The 21221-nt window shown below is 33.9% G+C and overlaps 3 protein-coding genes across 3 annotated transcripts; 2 read left to right on the forward strand and 1 right to left on the reverse strand.

The window, feature by feature from the left end:
• The first annotated feature begins 3272 nt into the window (after positions 1-3272).
• On the forward strand, positions 3273-6979 carry LOC104793628 (exportin-2). The gene is made up of 2 exons (XM_010520023.3): positions 3273-6601; positions 6690-6979. Exon 1 carries the CDS (start codon positions 3679-3681, stop codon positions 6595-6597), a length of 2919 nt encoding a protein of 972 aa, XP_010518325.2. The 5' UTR covers positions 3273-3678; the 3' UTR covers positions 6598-6601; positions 6690-6979.
• A 7854-nt stretch (positions 6980-14833) lies between these two features.
• Positions 14834-18718, forward strand: LOC104793630 (auxin response factor 11). Its single transcript, XM_010520024.2, has 14 exons — positions 14834-14941; positions 15261-15308; positions 15546-15664; positions 15767-15922; positions 16004-16156; positions 16255-16339; positions 16421-16511; positions 16583-16747; positions 16829-16942; positions 17037-17109; positions 17196-17346; positions 17517-17875; positions 17957-18144; positions 18215-18718. Exons 2-14 carry the CDS (start codon positions 15269-15271, stop codon positions 18348-18350), a joined length of 1830 nt encoding a protein of 609 aa, XP_010518326.1. The 5' UTR covers positions 14834-14941; positions 15261-15268; the 3' UTR covers positions 18351-18718.
• Positions 18719-19227: 509 nt separating this feature from the next.
• Positions 19228-20095, reverse strand: LOC104793631 (uncharacterized). Its single transcript, XM_010520026.3, has 2 exons — positions 19879-20095; positions 19228-19785 (listed from the first exon to the last, which is right to left on the reverse strand). Exons 1-2 carry the CDS (start codon positions 19991-19993, stop codon positions 19439-19441), a joined length of 462 nt encoding a protein of 153 aa, XP_010518328.1. The 5' UTR covers positions 19994-20095; the 3' UTR covers positions 19228-19438.
• Positions 20096-21221: the final 1126 nt, after the last annotated feature.

Consider the following 21221-nt stretch of genomic DNA (forward strand, 5'->3'; position numbering starts at 1 on the left):
ATGGCCGAAATATTTAAAATTTATTCTGTACTAAAATGTAGTACTGAATTAAATTTGTTTGTTTTATTTTCGCTAACCAATAAAAATAACTCACATGCATAAAGAAACAAGAAAATATTGTCTGAATTGCCTGGTGGGGTGTTTGTTATTTCAGACATCGTTATTAACGTGGGTCCTTTTAATAGGACTAGTAGGTTTTATTATTCTTATCAACAACACTCCTTCAAAATTCAATATATAAAATAGTAACTTTCTATATATATTTTTTGAAAAAAGTTGGAAAGAAAATATATTTGTCGCATAGGATATGCGTGAATCTCATGCCCAACAGTAACGTTCAACAAAAGGAGTCTCGTTCTGTGAGAGAGAGCACATGTCATGACTCCAACCTACTTTATTTTCTATCCTCATGTGTTTGTAATTTTCTTATTGTTTTCTTCCTTGCCCTTAATTGATTTTCGATTTAATTTTAAAAACTTCTGGATTGTTTACAATATGATTATTATTTATAGCCTGTGTTTAAGTTTTAATATTGCATGAGTTTTATCACGGGTTATGTATAATTACGAGATACGTCTCACCACGTTTTTATGGGAAGATTCTCCTTTTTATATGTATAGTAGTAACTAAAGTAGTTTAACATAATCAAATTTCTAGTTATTCGTCTATTGTTTCTACCGAATTTCATATTTATGTCTTCACAAGATACTTTCCTATGCTATATGCAATGATGGCTTGTCACCGGATCTTACTTGCGATCCAGGCAAGGTTGGCATAGCTCCAATTTATCCCACATACCATATATCTTTCATTTGTATGAGCTAGCTAGTAACGAAATGTGAACTTGTCAGCCTATAAACGAGCAATAATACCACAATACCAAAACGAAAGTTGAAAACCAAAAACATGCAAACGTTTACACAACATGTTTTTATGTGGATTAGAAAATTCAAGTCAATCAATCGTTTTGTGATAATAATTCTGAAATGAAAATCATATATGTATAGAGAAACTGCAATAAAATATGTGATGTATGAATTATGATCGATGTACAATGTACAATGTGACGTGACATACAAAATTTGACCCTTTTATTTTTATAGATTAAGGAAAAAAAAAAGATTAAGATGATAACGCCATGATTGGTGTCTCTTTGAGTAATTTGGAAGTCGCACCAACTTAGAGATTCCATTGTCTTCTCTTATCGATCAAAGTTTTATCTCATCCAATCTATTTTAATCAACTGTGTAACTACATATGTTTTGCGTAGGCTCGTTAATTAAGACGCTTATCATCTTGAAATATTCTTTCGTTTAAAGAGAATTTGTATTCGTATTTTTTTATACATAACGACGAGATAGGCGTATAATTGAAACGAACTAAAATAAAGTAGACAATACTATGGGATAAGAGTGGGAGAGTAGGGCTCACTGACATTGAAACGTATGGCAAAGAGCGAATGAGAAGAGGAGAAACGTGGGGTCATTTGTGGAGAGACACTCGTGACTACGGTGGTCTTTATTGCAGACAATAACTTCTCCTGTCTCACATGACACATTGCCTTTTTTCTCTTTCTTTCTTCAAAACGCTAAAACCTAAAAATGATTTGTCGTGTTTCACTTATTTTGGTCCTTCCTCAATTTCGCATTTCCTTTTTCTCAATCCTAACCAAAAACAAAACGCGTCTATCCATTTTCGTCGTAAATGAGAAGTGTAGGAAGATATTTTAAACATCTCATCAGTTGTACTCTTTTGGATCTTGTCTAGGATTTAGATATATCATATATGTATAATTATTTTGTTATTCAAAGTATTTACTTTTATTTTGTTATGTATTCCTTTTAATTGGCTCATTTGATTAAGACAAATATATATATATATATATATATATATATTACTTTTTCGAAAGTTGCCTATCTGTGTATAAGTATAAAATAAAACTAATATACAGAGTGTGGGGTAATAAACAATTTAGGAAATCACGGGAAAAATCAGATAGCAAACTGGGAACAAAAGGGCCTTATAAATAAATAAAGAAGAATCGCTTTGTTTACTTATTTTTCTTTTCTATTTATATAGATATCACGCGTTTTTCGTGGGCTTTCGATTGGGCCCCGTGACGTCGACATTTTTATTATATTTAAAATGAAGGCAAAAATAAGTCATGCGCCACTCTCACGTGTGACAAAAGCCTCACAAATGCTAGCTAACGCAGACTTAGGGTATGAATGGTGACTGCGGTTAGGGCGGCCAAATCCGTCAGCGGTTTAGTCCACCCCAAAAATAAGACGGACAGCAGACCACTGCGGACCAAGTCTATTTGAATGTAAAAGCGGTCCGCAGTTGGTTCGCAGCGGTCTTGTTTCTGCTTTATCTAGATCGCACCACTGCGGACTGCATTTGATGAATGGTAAATAAAAAGCGGTCCAGTCTGCAGACAGATTTGTCCGCCTTGACCGCTGCAACCATTCACACCCTTAAGCTAATGGGTTTTGGTTAATTCTTAGGGTATGAATGGTGACTGCGGTCAGGACGGCCAAATCCGTCAGCGGTTTAGTCCGCCCCAAAAATAGGACGAACAGCAGACCACTGCGGACCAAGTCTATTTGTATGTAAAAGCGGTCTGCAGTTGGTCCGCAGCGGTCTTGTTTCTGCTTTATTTAGATCGCACCACTGCAGACTGCATTTGATGAATGGTAAATAAAAAACGGTCCAGTCCGCAGACAGATTTGTCTGCCCTGACCGCTGCAACGCTGCAACCATTCACACCCTTAGTGTTCGTTACTCTTCTGGCTTTAACATCACAAAATCAAGCACAAAATTACAGAAGAAGAAAAAACGTCATCAAATTATTAACTGTTTGACTCTGACAAATTTTTTTTTTTTTTCTTGATTACGAAAGTATGTTTTTCATATTGTAGACAAACGAACGTGATGATAAGCTTGGACCAGCGCGTCAGAGAAGTTGACGGCTTTGAGACTTTGAAAGTCTACGTCGTCGTTTCGTCGGCATTTTCTTGTATTCCAAATCTTCTTCCCTTTTTTAGGTTAATTCACTACACGACTTTTCGCCAATACCACTCTCCACACGCTTTGCAACACGTTTTTTGTTGACAAGAATTTATTTTTGTTTAAGAACATGAAGTAAATAAAAGCTTTTAGATTTATTATAACTAATATAAATGCACGCACCGACAGACTCGGGTACTACAAAGTTTCTACCGACAAAAATTCTTGCTCTGAAACCATTAGACGTACTTATTAATAATGTCAATGCTCGTTAGTTATAGTATATCAAAAAAATCAAAATCAAACGCTTGTGAGGTTTATATACAGTATTAGGGTTCAGCCCATTAGATTAGTAGGCTTATAAGTAAAAAAAGAAAAAGCCCATTTAACCGACTGACTCTCTCGGGTATAGGCAAAAACCAGATAACCCGACTCCTTGCGCTCATCGGAAAATGATTCCAAAGTTCTAAAAAGTTAAAAGAGTTAAATGAAAAGATCTCTTTGAAATAAAAAAGCTTTCCGTTTCCCTCTTTTGAAGAACATCAGAAACCCTAAAAATCGCTACTCTCTCGTCTCTCTTCGCCGTCCTCTTCGCTTCACCTCTCCCGGCGAAACCCTAATCGCACAGCTCCGATTCGATCCCTTAGTATCTGTTGTGTTCTAAGAAAGATGGAGTGGAATCAGACTACTCTACAGTTCCTCTCGCAGTGTTTTCTCCACACGCTCTCCCCGTTGCCGGAACCTCGTCGATCAGCTGAGAAATCACTAGCGGAGGCCGCCGATGCACCTAACTACGGCCTTGCCGTTCTCCGTCTGGTGGCTGAGCCGTCAATCGATGAACAGACGCGTCACGCCGCTGCTGTCAACTTTAAGAACCATCTCCGTTCGCGGTGGCTACCTTCCGCTGATTCTGGTATCTCGCCGATCGTAGATTCGGAGAAGGAGCAGATCAAGACACTCATCGTCTCTCTTATGCTCTCTTCTTCTCCTCGTATCCAGAGCCAGTTGAGTGAAGCCCTAGCCGTCATCGGTAAGCACGATTTCCCCAAATCTTGGCCTGCTTTGCTTCCTGAGCTTATCGCCAACCTTAGAAACGCTGTTAACGCTGGCGATTATGCGTCCATCAATGGTATTCTTGGCACCGCTAGTTCGATTTTCAAAAAGTTTAGGTATCAGTATAGAACCGATGATCTCTTTACTGATTTGAAGTATTGCCTGGATAGTTTTGCTGCTCCGTTGACTGAGATATTCCAGAAAACGTCTTCGTTGATTGATTCTTCTGCGAGTTCTGGTGGCTCAGCTGCGATCCTGAAGCCTCTGTTTGAGTCCCAAAGGCTGTGCTGCAGGATATTTTACTCGTTGAACTTTCAGGACTTGCCAGAGTTTTTCGAAGATCATATGAAGGAGTGGATGGGAGAGTTTAAGAAGTATTTAGCTACAAATTATCCCGCCTTGGAAAGCACAAAAGCGGGGTTAACACTTGTTGATGATCTTCGCGCTGCTGTTTGCGAGAATATCAATCTTTATATCGAGAAAAACGAAGAAGAGTTTAAAGACTTTTTGAATGATTTTGCATTAGTTGTCTGGACATTGCTCCGAGATGTGTCAAAGTCTCCTAGCAGGGATCAGCTAGCTACTACGGCAATCAAGTTTTTGACCACTGTGAGCACAAGTGTTCACCATGCTTTGTTTGCGGGCGACAATGTAATCAAGGAAATTTGCCAGAGTATTGTGGTCCCCAATGTTTGTTTGAGGGCTGAAGATGAAGAAGTTTTCGATATGAACTATATAGAGTTTATCCGTAGAGACATGGAGGGAAGTGATGTGGACACTAGAAGGAGAATAGCTTGTGAGCTACTCAAAGGACTTGCCACCAACTACAAAACACAGGTGACAGAAGTAGTTTCTATTGAGATACAGAAGCTCTTGAGTTCATTTTCAGCAAATCCGGCTACGAATTGGAAAGACAAGGATTGTGCAATTTACTTGGTTGTCTCTCTATCTACTAAAAAGGCAGGGGGTGCGTCTGTGTCTACAGATCTCATTGATGTTCAAAGCTTCTTCACAAACATTATTCTCCCAGAGCTGCAAAGCCGCGACGTCAACAGTTTTCCAATGCTAAAGGCAGGGTCCTTGAAGTTTTTAACTCTGTTTCGTAGTCATATGCCTAAGCCTTTTGCAATGCAGTTGTTCCCAGAGTTGGTCCGGTTCCTTAAAGCAGAGTCGAACGTGGTCCATTCTTATGCTGCTAGCTGCATAGAGAAGCTCTTGTTAGTGAAGGAGGAAGGCGGACAGGGTAATAGGTATGCTGCTGGTGATATAAGTCCGTTTTTGCTGCAGTTGATGACGAACCTGTTTGATGCGCTGAAGTTTCCAGAATCAGAGGAGAATCAATATCTGATGAAGTGTATAATGCGGGTCCTTGGTGTTGCTGATATCAGTGCTGAGGTTGCTGGACCTTGCATCGGGGGATTGACCTCTATTCTCAATGATGTTTGCAAAAATCCTAAAAATCCTATATTTAACCACTATCTCTTTGAGTCTGTGGCTGTACTTGTTCGACGGGCATGTGAACGCGATATTTCTCTTATATCTGCTTTTGAAACGAGTCTTTTCCCAAGCCTCCAGATGATTTTGGTCAATGATATCACTGAGTTCTTGCCTTATGCGTTTCAGTTGCTGGCTCAGCTTGTTGAGTTAAATCGACCACCTCTCGCCCCAAGCTACATGCATATCTTCTTGCTGCTCCTCTCGCCTGAGTCATGGAAGAGAAGTGGCAATGTTCCAGCGCTTGTGCGTCTGCTTCAAGCTTTTCTGCAGAAAGCCTCTCATGAAGTTACTCAAGAGAATCGGTTGAGTCAAGTGCTGGGGATATTTGAAAAGCTGGTTGCATCTCCTAGCACAGATGAGCAAGGCTTTTATATCCTTAACACGATTATTGAGAATCTGGACTACAGTGTGGTTGCACCTTATATGAAGGGTGTATGGGGTGCTCTATTCACACGCCTTCAAAACAAAAAGACAGTCAAGTTCCAGAAGTCGCTAGTAATATTCATGTCGCTTTTCTTGGTGAAGCACGGGCAGGCTTATCTAGTGGAGACCATGAATACCGTCCAGCCAAACATCTTAACTGCAATCTTGGAGCATTTCTGGATTCCGAACCTGAAACTGATCATGGGAACTATCGAGGTCAAGTTAGCAGCAGTTGCTGCAACAAGACTCATATGTGAGACTCCGGCTCTCCTGGATCCATCAGCTGCTAAACTCTGGGGGAAGATGCTTGACAGTATAGTGACACTTGTTTCCAGGCCTGAGCAAGAAAGGGTCCTAGATGAACCTGAAATGCCAGAAATTTCAGAGAATATTGGATACACAGCTGCGTTTGTGAACCTTCACAATGCTGGGAAAAAAGAAGAGGATCCTCTCAAAGACATCAAGGATCCAAAGCAGTTCGTGGTTGCATCTGTTTCTAGGCTTTCTTCTGCTTCTCCTGGTAGGTACCCACAAATAATTGGTGAGAATCTCGAACAAGCTAACCAAGCAGCTCTGATCCAGCTCTGCAATGCTTACAACTGTGGAATTGCTTGACGTGGTAAGTGTTGGTATTAACTAACTTGAAGAATGTTTTCAGACTGTATTCAGGAATCAATCTTGACGTGATTTTAAAATTGGTTTGGCAGGAGGAGAGATGGGTTCGAGGAGAAAAAGAAAAGAAGGGAAACAAAGCGTCGTTGCATTGCATTGCATTTGTCATGCATATTTTTGTCTTAAATCGGGAGTTGCATAGCACTTGGAAGTTTTAGATTAGAGAAAGAGCATCATTTTCCAAAACTTGGATTTACTCTTTTGGCTTTGGCATTTTAATGGGGGCTGTCTTGTTTTTTTTTCCTTAAAAGTAAAGCATGTTGATCTCTGTATGGTTATGGTACTACATTAAAACCTCTATAAATTAATAATGTTAGGACCAAAACATTTTATTAATTTATATTGATATTAATTTATCAATAAATTAATATTAATTTATATATATTTTTTAATTGTTTAATGTTTTAAAAAATTATGAATTGAGATAATTTTTGCAAAATAAGATTAGAATTTTGATTGTTGTAAATTTTATGGTATTGAAATTGAATTTGACATAATTAAAAAATATTATTGACCATGAATTAAAAATATTATAGATAAATTCACTTATATACATGACATAAATATTTAAATTTATCTATGAGTAATATCAATTATCATATTATAATAGTCTATCAAAATAAAAATGATGCATATTTAGAAATTGAAAATTTTAAAAAGTTTTAGCTGTTTTATGAAATGTTATATAATATTTTCTATCATTATAGTTTGAAGATATAACATAACAACTGTTTTATAGATATGAGGTTTAAGAGAATATACTTTGTTATATCAGCATATATATATATATAAATTTACATAATTATTAATTTATGATATTATTAGGATCATATTTTATATGGAGATTTCAAAAAAATATTATCTTATTATTTTATGGAATTTTGTTATTTTTTACACTGTCCTAATTTGGGACTAGTAAAATTTATTAATTTATAGTGTTTATTAATTTAGAGAAGTTTTACGGTATCGTGTGTTTTATGTGCATTTTGTCGTTGTCATGGTCATCGACTATGGTTTATTATATAATTGGGGAAAGCAAGCATCTCTCTTAAATCTTCTATTTGGAAAATTAGTTAATATGTGGGCTTTGTAATCGAAGTCTGTCTAGAAAGAAAGAGAGAGAGTAAATGGGGAACAAGATGTGATAATAGCCTAATAGGGGTTTATTATAGTTGGTGGCTTGGTGCTAATCATATGGACCTATGACCACTAAACTCTTTCTAATCCTAATTAACAATATCGTAGTTGATAACACATGATTAAAGGAGGGGCGAAATGGTAGTTTTTTTATCTGTTTATTTTGTTGACGACAAACTAATATTAACCGTAAGTTTTTTACTTAGCAAATATAACTGTTGAAAAACATTTGATGTCCTGTAAATCATTTATATTTTCATATTTGAAACTTTATGCTAGTCATAAAATCTCTACAACAAAACATTAAGTTTCGGCTGGTATGTTGTCCTGGTGCCCATAAAATATGGCTCTCGCACGTTGGCGATATCAATGATTGTCATGTTTTTGTTCCTTGCACCGGCTTACTTATGTGATATGTGTTATAGATAGTTAGATTTGTATATGAAAGAGAAATAATGGAGTGGGAGAGAAAGAGATTGAGAGCCATCTGTGAGAGAGCCAGAGATGGTCATATATCATACGATCATGTGATTTATCATCTGGTTCCCTCGTTTTGTTTCTTTTTTCCTTTTCGTTTTATGATATAAGAAAATTGCATTAAAAATATATATATTACGGTGGACCAACCATTGTTAATATATATAGTAACTTTCTTCTTTCGGACTCTTTTTGAACTTTGTTTATAAATGTAATTTTATATTTATGTGTCTGTAAATTTGGCTTGAAGTAGATCCAATTCAATGAGCCCACACTCCAACATTAGTGTAATTTTTTTTGCCTTTTTTATTATTATTATAACACTCGATACTTCGATAGCAAAGTCTAGGTTTTGTGGGAATTCGATATCATATGTATAAGCGAAACTAATTAGAGTGATTTAGGGATAATATTTAGTTAAATGATTTGTTAAAACAGATTTAAGAGAAACAATTGTTAGCGAGTCTAGCTACCGAGTATCGACGTCCTATGTTATGTACTTACGGCATTTCCAACTCTCGTCTATTTTAAAGTCAAACTTCAATTATAGAGCAACAACCCTAATATATATTTTATTCTAATGATAAGATTACTCTATATATAGAACAATTTTATTTTTATTTCTATTTTTTTACATTAACTAAATTTTCAACTCTAAAATAAAATAATACATTGGAAGAAAATAATATTACAGTTATATATTACGAATTAGAAGTAAAAAAAAGATGGAGTGTTTTCTTCTTTCGCTACTAATAATGTTTTCTCCACGTTGAAAAAAAAATTAATAAAAAAATAATGTTTTCTCCACTATTTATTTTAAGAAATTTGACCAATCCGTTGACAACATGTGTGAGGTACCTTTATTTTAATTTAAAAAATGGAAAAGGTAAATAACACAAACAAGTACTAGGAATCCTTTCCTTTATTCATATCTGCCATTTGGTCCATTTCCTACAAATATATTTTAAAATTTACGAAAGAGGCTAATTCTGGAGTGGGGGCTGGGGGGGGGGGGGGGGGAAAGAGAAGAAAAAGACACCACAAAACAAAGATTAGAGAAAATTATATTTTCATTTTACAACTTTTATGTTTGTTGCCAGTAGCGGATCCAAAAAAAATTATTTGTATGGGGCACAAATAACTTATTACTAATTAATATTAATTTTTTTTTGTCAACACTCTGATATTAAATTAAAATAATTAAATTTTATTTTTATTTGATTTCTAATTGTATATATAATTGCATATTAGATATATTTAAAATAATAATTATATTTTACACAAATTTAAACTTTAAATATATTAGATAAAGTAAAAAAAAACTATAATATTGTATGCTAAGTTTGCAAATATTTTTAAATTTAAATGTAAATATAGTTAATAGTAAAAAAGAAAGATTCTGATTTTGTTAAAAATTAATTACAAGTACCAAAGAAATAAATAAGACTGAAAAGATTATGGAACTAATCATATAAAAATATGGTAGACATTTAATGAGGGAATGTGGCCATGGAAAAAGGAAAATAAGAATACAACAAAAAAAAACTATAGGAAAACAAATAATATCAATATACATTAAAAAAAAATTATAATTTAGCATGGGGCACGTGCCCCACCTAAGAACCACGTAGATCCGCCCCTGTTTGTTGCCGCATATAATAACTTTAATGTGTTTCTTTCTACTTCTAGGAAAAATGATTTTTTAACTTTCTATGTCTCTTTGTTGTAATATTCAATGTGATAATATTTGTTTTTGTTGATGTTAGTTGTGGTAATGTAATATCCAAATATATATATATATATATATATATATAAGTGTATATTTTAAAAATTTCTATGTCTCTTTGTTGCTTGTAACATTAATCGTGGAAATATTTGCTTTTGTTGATGTTAATTGTGGTAATCTAATATCCAAATATTAATTATACAGTGTTAGAATTTAGTAGGATATGTACTGATATTATATGTACAATATGTATGTTATATATTTTTATTTTCTTTTCTGTTTTTATTTTTGGGTCATCCATTAATAGCTTTCCATTCTTATTTTGAATTAGAATTAAAATGATCATTAAAAAATTGGTACGATATACTATTATTGATATCCTCAGTCGAACGGATCTCAAATAGTTGGAGTCATACGGACGATTTTATTACGAGATTACCCCTTCAACGAAACACTTTTATTTATAGAATTTGCTTATTTTTATTTATTGTTGATAAAAGGTTTGCAATATTATACTATCTTATATTTATAGGATTTCAGTGATCTTTTCTATAATGGGATTTGAATGGTTGCTATTGAATCAACATGTTGTTGTTGCTAGTGCATAACAAACATGTGTTTGATGTTTAATTATTATGCAATTGGATATAAAATGTTGAATGAATAATAGAAATTGAAAAAGGCTTAAATGCTTTTTAGTATATTTGCTTTAGTGAGTTCTTTCATTATATTTCTGGTGGTCAAAAAGATCGTTGGTTGCAAAATTTCATATTCCAAAATAATGCCATAGTAGGGTTTAAGTTTTGAGAACTCATATCTGAAACTGATGTATCATAAATTGTTGTGCTATACAGGTGAATAACAGTTTATTAATAGCTAGCATACGTGATTCCTTGCGTTTGCATCGTGTGTACTAAATGTGATTAAAACCATACAAGTTGCCACATGTGTGTGAGTCTGTGATATAGGTTTCAGGTCATGTGCATGCATAAACTTGCATTTTATAATTACTATATAATTAATCGACCAGGAACATTATAAGAAGTTGAGATAGAGAGTGGTCTTTTTGATTTGCATATGTCTCCTCGTACTAATTATTCATTTTAAATCGCTTGCACTTTATTATATATTTCTGCGGCAACATATTACCAACCTGAATGGAAATAACAACATTTTAATTGATGATTAGAGTAAAAAAATTTATGCTGTAGATGATAGTCGAAACTTGAAACAAATGTCAAGAAACGATTTGGCTTTCATATTGATATAAAACACACTAATTTAAAAAATCCATCTAATATATGTTTATATATTCATACCTAAGATTCGTTACGATTGGAAAGAAAAAAAAAGTTTGGTAATATATATAAAGCATGAGGTTATTTGTATTGGAGGCAGCGAATCTAATTTGACTAAACTATAGAGAGATCCTAAGTTTTCCCGGTCCACAAATATGCACTAGTACTTGATTATTAGAACCTTTATACAATTTTAGTCTATAGTTTCGATTTTTGAAAACCGAAATCATATCAAGCAAGAGTGAATCCAAACGCATTCTTCAGAGTTGTAAATTAATTGACAAGTAGCAGTTTAAAAATACACGGAATCTAATCTTTAAACCCTGACCGAATAAATGGATCGGATCCGTTGCACCGATGGGTTACAAAGATAAACCTATTATAATTGATCCCAACTTTAATCTCTTGTTTTTTTTTGATGTTTTCTTTACTAGCCAAGCTCCATGAGCGCAGTGTTTCTCAGATTCCTTACGAGTTATGAGTAACCTTACACCTTACGTGAACGGAAGGGTCATTTTTCTCCAGAATTAAATTATATTTCTGCTTGCTAATTCTAGTCTGAAATATGTATGTCCAACCTCCAACCGTCTAACGTGCGAGTGTGAGAGGAAAAAAACTACACTCAATCAGATTAGTAACATAAATAGTGGTTAAAAAAAACTTTAAAGGAAGAAAGCCATAAATGATAGCATAATAACTATTATCTCCGGTTTTATTTACTTGTCATTCTAGAGAATTTCACGCAAATTAAGAAACTAGGTAAATTAACAAGTTTAACCTCACAAATAATTTATTATTTTATTCATTATGTTAGTTTAATAGGGTTATATTTGGAACTTTATTGTAAAAGTTACATTAGTAAATAAAAATGACAAATAATCTAAAACAAAAAAAATCTTTCTAGAATGACAAGTAATAAAAACAAGAGGGAGTACTAATATAAAAGTAAGAAATGCCAATCTAAAATAAACCATGGTACTGTTTTTTTTGGTAGATTCTAGCTACAAGTGAAAAAATCTTATATAGTTTTTGTACTAATAGAAAACGAATAGTGGAAGATATTTCTCAAGCCCCAAAACATATGTAGTGTCCAATCAAACTAGTTCAGATTTTTTAAAAATATGTTAAGAACTTAAAAGTCAGTATATTTAAGTAAAAAAAGATAAAAATTAGTGCAATAGTAGTATTCAAGATAATAGATACGCCGTTGGAATAAAATCTTCTTTTCTTGAATGTGTTGTTAACTTAAGCCAACCATTTGATTCTCTTTACTGCAGCTATATTAATTTTAAACAACCAATGCAATAACCATAACTTTCTTTTTGATATTTTACTCTTAATAGTTTTTTTTTGTCACAAATATAGTTTATCATTTTTTAAGTCTCTATATTCGGTATAAGGTCAGGATGTCATTTTCTAATAAGATCACTTGAAGAAAAAAAACCGATGACGATCTTGTAGTTGAGACATGCATATCTGTAAAACGAATATTCCTTTATTCTTATTCATCGAAGTGGCGATAATGACTAAACGAGTGATTAACTATAATTGCCCAAAAAATGAAATGGGCAAAAAGTAATTAATAATTACAGCAAAAGTAGTAGAAAAATATTGTTTGTGGTGAAATGAATTCCATTGCACCACTAATTAAGCAATTAACAATACAATAATCATATTCCCATCCGTGTGTTCCCATCCACTTTAAATAATCATATTCCCAACCAACAATTTGAAGCAAACGGTCCTCTACTTTTTATTGTTCGTTTTCTCTTTATCTATATTCTAATCATGTTTATTATCTGTAAAAACTACCTTTGTGCGTTGAAGTATATTTACAACTTGAGAGTAAAATGTACATTGACATCACTCATCTTGAGTTAACTATATACATATTTATTTTATTTTGGCCATAAAGTCAACTATATACATATGGTTTTTAACAACAAGTCAACAAGTATATACAGTAGTATATTTTAAGTATATTTCGTTAAATAAAACATTATGAAAATTAACTGGACCAGCTTCAATAGGGAGAACAGAGAGATGTCCTTTTGTAATCGAGCAGCGTCTGAAATTAATACGGTCTACGCGTGTTTAGTTGTGGTTCGCCCAATACAGCATGGCCATAGCCTTCCCTCTGACGTGTCGGACCAACTTATACATATCGTCTTTTTCATAAATTTTCACATATAAATTTTTATTTGAATTTGTTTTCACGAATTATTATGTTGTTGATATGTCACTAAAACATATAAATAATTGTCAATTGTTTGATAATAATTTTATATACCTTCCGAGTTCCCAGGAATAATTGAAGAGAGTTATCTCCAGTCAAATGACAAAGCAATAGGCGGTGCCGAAGAACTTGATCATGAGAAATAAACCGCATAAACATGATTTTAATGGGAAGTATAAAAAATAAGCGGATCATGTAATCATATATGATCACTATAAAAAACGATTTGGACATTCTGAACAAGTTGTGTAGTATAATGGTAATATATATATATATATATAGAGAGAGAGAGAGAGATTTTCACTATTTACTTGTAGTGTTAAAATGTTTTATTAAGTAATATGATGAAATTGACTCGTATAAATGTTTTTTCGAAGTAACATAATAAAATAAAAGCCACACATGATTTGGTGGGATTAAACATGATTTTCTTCATTAATTTTTACCCAGTTTTTATGTTCTTTAGTATCATACTCGTATTATTAAAAGTTTTTGGTTTTATATAATGTAAAATTAAATCAACGTAGAATATTTTTGATGTACGTGTTTAATGACGATCTACTTTTAAAGAATACATACAATAATTTTGATTCGCACTAATACAAAACTATTATAGTATCATAATATGCAAAACAAAATTCAATAGCTTCATTACGGCGTGAAGAGAAGCAAGAAGCAAGAAAGAGAAGTTGAATTAACACGTGAACAAAAAAAACGACTCGCTCGCCCGCATACCAAAAAAGTTCTTCTCTGATTAACCCATAAAACGTTCGATGATGAGTTGGCAAAAATCTCTGCCGGGACATTCACGAGCCAACACGTTTGCCTGCCACGTTCCAGACACAAGCTAGAAAGTAACGGTACTCGTCAAATCTAACAAAACTCGTCGTAACGGAAATTAAAACAACAACATCATCTTTTTGGCTTCACGCGCCTTATTATGGTAAAGAAGCTACTTCTGCCTTATTTTTGACTAGCCTCTTTGTAGTGAAAAAAAAAAAAACTCTACTGATAAGACATGAGAGAGATGACGAGTGAGCTAGTAATTCACTAGTATTAAGTAACTTGACATTTTACTAACCAAAAAAAAAAATAATAATAATAATACTCAGAAACAGTTTTATCATTAACGGTCCAGATTCGTTTCTCACAATAATTGTTGACCATATACGTTTTCTTTAAAAAACTCAAGAAACAAAAAAAAACGGCAAACAGTTTGTGAGTGAAAATATAAAACGACACGGAGTTTGAAATAAAGATGATAAGGAAGGAAGACAAAAAGGCAAAGAGGAAGAAGAGAAGGGAGCGGTTTCGTAACTGAAACTGAAGAAAAGCTAAAGAGCAAAACCCGGAAAAAAAAAATAAAGAGAAGAAGAGAATTTAATATTTCTTTATCACAATTTTGTGCTTTTGGTAATGAATTTATTATGTGTTCAGTAATGAATTGAATACAGACATAACCGTCGTGTCTAGTCTCGTTAAAGATATGAGAGTTCTTTTGTTGTTTTTATTTTTATTTTTTTAATTAAGCTTTCTTCTTACCCTTCTCTGATGACTCTCTTGTCTTCTTCTTGTTTGTTTCTTCTTTCATGGGTTAATAAATAATAACGCTCTCTGAATCTTTCGTTTTTTTTTTTTTTTTGTCTTCTTTGAAGCTCGATTTTTAGCTTCTTCCCGTTGCTTGTTGTGTAAAAAGCTTGGATTTTTGTTTTGTTTTGTTTTGTCATGTGAGTTTCTTCGATGGCGAATGTAGTAGTGGATGCTGATTTAAGAAGATCAGGTGAGTTCAATTTTGACTTCAATTCTCCCAAGTTTGAGTTTGTTCTTCTTCTAGCATTGTCTTGTCTTTGTGGAAAAATAAAAGTCAACATTTTTTTAGTTCTTTCACATCCGTGGGTTTGTTGTTAGCGAGCTAAACAACTTAGACCCACTTCTAATTTTTATTATAAAGCTTCGAATTTTGCTTTTGAAATTGAAAGGTTGGATTTTTTTTGTTTTCTCTTGGGGAATTTTTTAGGGTGTAATGAAGATGATCAATTGTACACGGAGCTATGGAAAGCTTGTGCAGGGCCACTTGTGGAAGTTCCTCGTTATGGTGAAAGAGTTTTCTACTTTCCTCAAGGTCACATGGAACAAGTATGTTTAGTAGCCCTAAAATGATCCAACTCTCACAAAAAAATTGTTCCTTTTTTGTTTCTCAATTTTAAGAATTGAATGTTTTTTTTTATTATGTAACAGTTGGTGGCTTCGACTAATCAAGGAGTCGTTGATCAAGAGATACCAGTTTTTGATCTTCCTCCGATGATACTTTGCCGTGTTCTTAGTGTTGTGTTGAAAGCAGAGCATGAGACTGATGAGGTTTACGCTCAGATCACATTACACCCTGAAGAAGATGTAAGTCAAAAATAAGAACCTTTAATTAATATGTTATCAACAATTCAGTCAATTTGATTTTTTTTGGTTATTGATTTGCAGCAAAGTGAACCCACAAGCCTTGATCCACCTGTAGTCGAACCAACTAAACCGAAGGTTGATTCGTTTGTGAAGATTCTAACAGCTTCTGATACAAGCACTCATGGTGGATTCTCAGTCCTTCGTAAACACGCCACTGAGTGTTTGCCTTCTCTTGTAAATAAATGCTTTTTTATCCTTCCATCTCCCATTTTCCAGATTTTGGCCTTTCTTAGCTGAATTTTATCTAATGGATTTTGATTTTCATTACTTAGGATATGACACAACCTACACCAACTCAAGAACTTGTAGCTAAAGATCTTCACGGCTATGAATGGAGGTTTAAGCATATTTTTAGAGGTAACACAGTCTATTTGAGAGATTCTCTAATTAGAGTGTTTTTTTAAGACTCTATTGAGTTTTTATTTTTTATTTTGGTAGGTCAACCGAGGAGGCATTTACTTACAACAGGTTGGAGTACATTTGTTACCTCGAAAAGACTAGTAGTCGGAGATGCATTTGTGTTCTTGAGGTATCTACAAAGCTTGAGCCTTTTACTTTCAGGTTTTACTTCATAACCAATCTTCTTATGTTGTTTTTAAGGGGTGAAACCGGGGATTTACGGGTTGGTGTGAGACGTTTAGCTAGGCAGCAAAGTACAATGCCCGCATCCGTTATCTCTAGTCAGAGTATGCGTTTGGGAGTTCTTGCTACAGCTTCTCATGCTATTAATACAAAATCTATATTCATTGTGTTATATAAACCGAGGTGAGGTTTCAATCTTTGCATTTTATATATAAGTTTCTACTGAAAGGCTTTAAGGCTTAATATAGACTTTATTTTCTTCAGGATAAGCCAATTTATAATCAGTGTGAACAAGTATATGGTGGCGATGAAGAACGGGTTTGCTCTCGGTATGCGGTTTAGGATGAGATTTGAAGGAGAAGAGTCTCCTGAGAGAATGTAGATTTCTGAAATTCCTCTTTGGTCATTTGTTGAGTTCTTCAGTCTTCTCTTCGTTGTTGTTGTCTGACATTTAGATTGGTTTATTCTTCAGATTTACAGGTACTGTTATTGGTAGTGGAGATCTATCTTCTCAGTGGCCAGCTTCGAAATGGAGGTCACTGCAGGTTAAGTGAATTTGAATCATTCTCTAAAGATGATATATCATATGATTCTTGGAAATCTTGAATCTTTTTGGTTTTACTATATTTAGATCCAATGGGACGAGCCATCCTCTATTCAAAGACCACCCAAGGTTTCATCATGGGAGATCGAGCCTTTCTCATCATCCGCGCTAACCACTACACCTACTCAACCACAATCAAAGACCAAACGGTCCAGACCCATTGATTCATCAATTTCAGGTACCTTCACTAATAAACATGAGGTCCTTTTCAGAGTTAACCAGGTCCAATGTATTTCTAAAAACAATTACCATACCAAGAACCCATAAAACAGTGAGGCATTACTTTTTAGTTTTTACTGTTTTTTCTCATTTACTTTTGACAATGAAACTTCTTGTCCTGCATTGCAGAAATCACAGGTAGTCCTGTAGCTTCTACTTACTTGAGCAGCTTCTCGCAGAGCCATGAGTCTAATCCATCAGGCCAACTGTTGTTCCATGATCCAGCAACCGAGAGGAACTTGAACAAATCGGTGTTTTCAAGCGGATTACAAGGCAAGACAACCGAGGCTCCGGGCACAAGTTGCTGTAGGCTGTTCGGATTCTATCTCACGAGCAAGCCTTCTTCTTCTGCTCCAGTTCCTCCTGACAAGCAGCTAATAAATGTGAATTCGAACAACTCTGATTCTACCACCAAGTGTCAAGATCCTAACTCGTCGAACTCAACAAAAGAGCAAAAGCAACAAACATCCACTAGAAGCCGAACCAAGGTAAAACAAACCATTACTCTTCACTTCAAACTCAAAAAAGAGACAAACTTTGTTGTTTCTCAAAAAAAGTTCTTTGTAAAGGTGCAAATGCAAGGAACAGCGGTTGGACGCGCGGTTGATTTAACATTGTTAAGATCATACGACGAATTAATCAAAGAGTTAGAGAAAATGTTTGAGATTGAAGGAGAGCTTAGTCCTAAAGACAAATGGGCTGTTGTGTTTACAGACGATGAAGGGGACATGATGCTTGTAGGAGACGATCCGTGGGAGTAAGTCTCTCTTCTCTCTCTCTTGTTTAAAGATTGTGTGTTTTTGACATACTCTCTCTTGAATGTGCAGTGAGTTCTGTAAAATGGCAAAGAAGTTATTCATATATTCGAGTGATGAGGTCAAGAAAATGAGCTCAAAGTCTTTGTTGGATGATGAAGGTACAATCGTAAATCTTGAATCGGATCAGAGGACAGTTCACGTTTAGTGACGAAGTTCTTGATTTCTTTGGATCCTCACACCGAGTTGCGAAGTTATTAGGTGGTTTGTCTCTTGTGTTTGCTTTTGAAGTTAGGTGGGGTTTGTTTATCTTTAACATAAAAGAATTTAAGACTATATAATATAATTAATATGAACTACTATATTATATTAAGAATATAATAATACTATCTTATTAGGTTCTAGACGGCGTCGTTTTATATTAAGTTTTTACTTTTTTGATGTGGCTTTTCGTCGTCATGACTAATGATGTGTAAGCACAGAGAAGGTCACACATTTTTCTTATGTAAAGATTCTGTGTAGGCCTAATAATAAAATTAAATAACGTGGTAGTAGGCCCAATTTTTTGAGCCCATATATGTATTTTCTATGTCCTCAATCTTTTTAGATTTCACAATTGTAGCTTCTTATTTATAATCAGTTGACTAATTAACCCCAGAAAGTACATACTAAAGAAAAAAAAGGTGTTAATCTTCAGTTTGGTTCCAGTCTTCAATTCAACGCTGGTGGAGTATGTTGCCACCAGAGAGTGAAAAGGGAGTCTGTTTATTCTAGTTTTAGGTTTGCTTAGAGAGTCGAAAAAGGATCCAAAGTCTCTGTGTCTTATTTGATCTCATTGTATTGTAGATATTGAATTAAGGGTCGAAGCAAAGGTTATTGTGATAGTGTGAATTATACAGGTAAAAAGCCCACCTGTGAATTGTCAAAACAGTCTTTATGATGATGATGATGGTAATAAAACTCATGTCTTTGTTTGCAAAATTGCAACTTCTCTCTCGCCTTAGGAAATGAAGAGGTTCTGAGTTCAGTTATCTTAATTAGCAGAGTAGACAATTGTGGATTTATTTAATAGTTTGAAACACTCATGCATATAATACGTAGCAACTTTATTTAGAGATGATTCAAGTCATAGGGACATGACCCTAGAGGATACAATACTCACACATATATATATATATATATATATATATTGGGGGCGGGTTCAATTTATTTATTTCATCTTCTATAAACTCTAGGTATAAAAGAGATGAACCCTCCTTCGATTATGGCATGGATTGATTTAACGGGCCGGTGCCATCATCTAAGACGCACTGGCATGGGATAACCGCCACCAACACGAGCACGGCAATGATGAGCCATTATCTTAAGATTCCCCTCAAGGAGTGCCATTACCTTAATATTCCCCTGATCAAGGAGTTGGACTTCTTCAAGGTCTTTGATCTCAAGGCCACTCTTTTCGTACTCCGTAGTGATGTATATGAGGCAATTCAAGCCACTGGGCTCGTCGTCAATAACTTTTGTAGTTGCTGCAATCAACTTATAGCCTTGAACGAATTCAGGTTTGACGAACCGTTCCTTCATGGTTTTCGTCTGATCCACTGACTCAATTTCCATTTGAGTCCAGTCAGATGGCTGAATGTCGTCTAGCCAACAAAAACAATGAATATATTAGAGTTATGAACAAGTACAACATATATGATGAAATTATAAGAGTATGAGAGTTATATAATATATACCTCTACGTTTTCTATGATTACACATGGCAGTCTCATTGAGGACAAAACGGTCCCAGAATCGTTCTTTTGGAACGGAAAGCTTATACTCCATCTCACAAACTCGTATCAGTGACATTTCTCTAGCTACTTGTCTTTGATGATGTTTGCCTTTAATTTTGTGAGCTTTATCAATGTATCATGCCATATTTATATAGTCCAATTAATGGTGGTTATGAAGAAAAAAATATTGCATTATTATTATTATTATTTTTGAGCAATTACCCAATTAATTATATTTTCCCACTTAACTTTTAATCATATATGTATGTCATTCCTATGGGCAATTTGCATTGTATGCTTCACCTATTTAAGGCAATACTAGAATATAAGAATATGACGTGAGCGGACCAAATTCGTCAGTAACTTGAACGGACCAAAATTAATTAACATGGCTAATTTTTCTTAATCAATTTATTTCCTTAGCAATAAAATGTATATATATTTCACAAAACTGATGAATATTATATACAATTGGGGAAAGCAAAAATCAATTTTTAATATAAATTTATGAACAATGTTTTACCAAATTCATCAGTAACTTGAACGGACCAAATTCATCGATAACTTGAACGGACCAAATTAACTAATATGGCTAATTTTTTTAATCAACTTATTTCCTTAGCAAAATAATTAATTAAATGGCTAATTTTTCTTATGTAAAGATTCTATGTAGGCCTAATAAAACTAAATAACGTGGTAGTAGGCCCAATTTTTTTAGCCCATAAGATTATGTATATTTTCCATTATCCTCAAATCTTTTTACATTTCATAATTGTCGCTTCTTATTTATAATCAGTTGACTAATTAACCCAAAAGAAAAATAAAGGTGTCAATCCAATAGAATATACGTGTTTGCAATTTTTGATTAAATAGTATTGCAGTATGATAATCTTTTTTTATTAAATAATAATTATATATACTCGAAGAAGACAAAATGCAAATAACCTGCTCCTAAAACAAAAAATTAAAAGAATAAAACAAATAAAAAAACCTGCTCCCTTAATCTTGTGTTCCGCGTAAGAAAAGACCCACACACACACCACACCCTTTAATTGTAAACTTGATAATATTGACTTTTTAATAATATTTGATAAAACGACTCACCTAAGACCACATCCATCGTATTTTAATAACTTTTTCATAACTTAAGTTAATCATATCATTATACTCTTTAGACATGCAAGAACACATTAAGCTTGAGAGAGATCATGAGCTCCCTCGGTGTCGGTGGGAATGTGTTTTGCTCTCTACTCATGAACCACATTTTAGTAATGGGTCCACTTTGGGCTTTCTTTTTTAACTCT

This window comes from Camelina sativa, chromosome 6 (assembly GCF_030686135.1).
Source record: "Camelina sativa cultivar CO46 ecotype springtype chromosome 6, ASM3068613v1".
NCBI classification, from domain to species: Eukaryota; Viridiplantae; Streptophyta; class Magnoliopsida; order Brassicales; family Brassicaceae; genus Camelina; species Camelina sativa.

Excerpts from the sequence above, each read along its gene's own strand:
- LOC104793628 (XM_010520023.3), top strand. The coding sequence starts at position 3,679 with ATGGAGTGGAATCAGACTACTCTACAGTTCCTCTCGCAGTGTTTTCTC.
- LOC104793630 (XM_010520024.2), top strand. The coding sequence starts at position 15,269 with ATGGCGAATGTAGTAGTGGATGCTGATTTAAGAAGATCAG. Across the intron at positions 15,923-16,003 it reads CATTACACCCTGAAGAAGAT|CAAAGTGAACCCACAAGCCT; the intron begins GTAAGTCAAAAA and ends ATTGATTTGCAG. Across the intron at positions 17,876-17,956 it reads CCACTAGAAGCCGAACCAAG|GTGCAAATGCAAGGAACAGC; the intron begins GTAAAACAAACC and ends TTCTTTGTAAAG.
- LOC104793631 (XM_010520026.3), bottom strand. The coding sequence starts at position 19,993 with ATGTCACTGATACGAGTTTGTGAGATGGAGTATAAGCTTTCCGTTCCA. Across the intron at positions 19,786-19,878 it reads TAATCATAGAAAACGTAGAG|ACGACATTCAGCCATCTGAC; the intron begins GTATATATTATA and ends TTTGTTGGCTAG.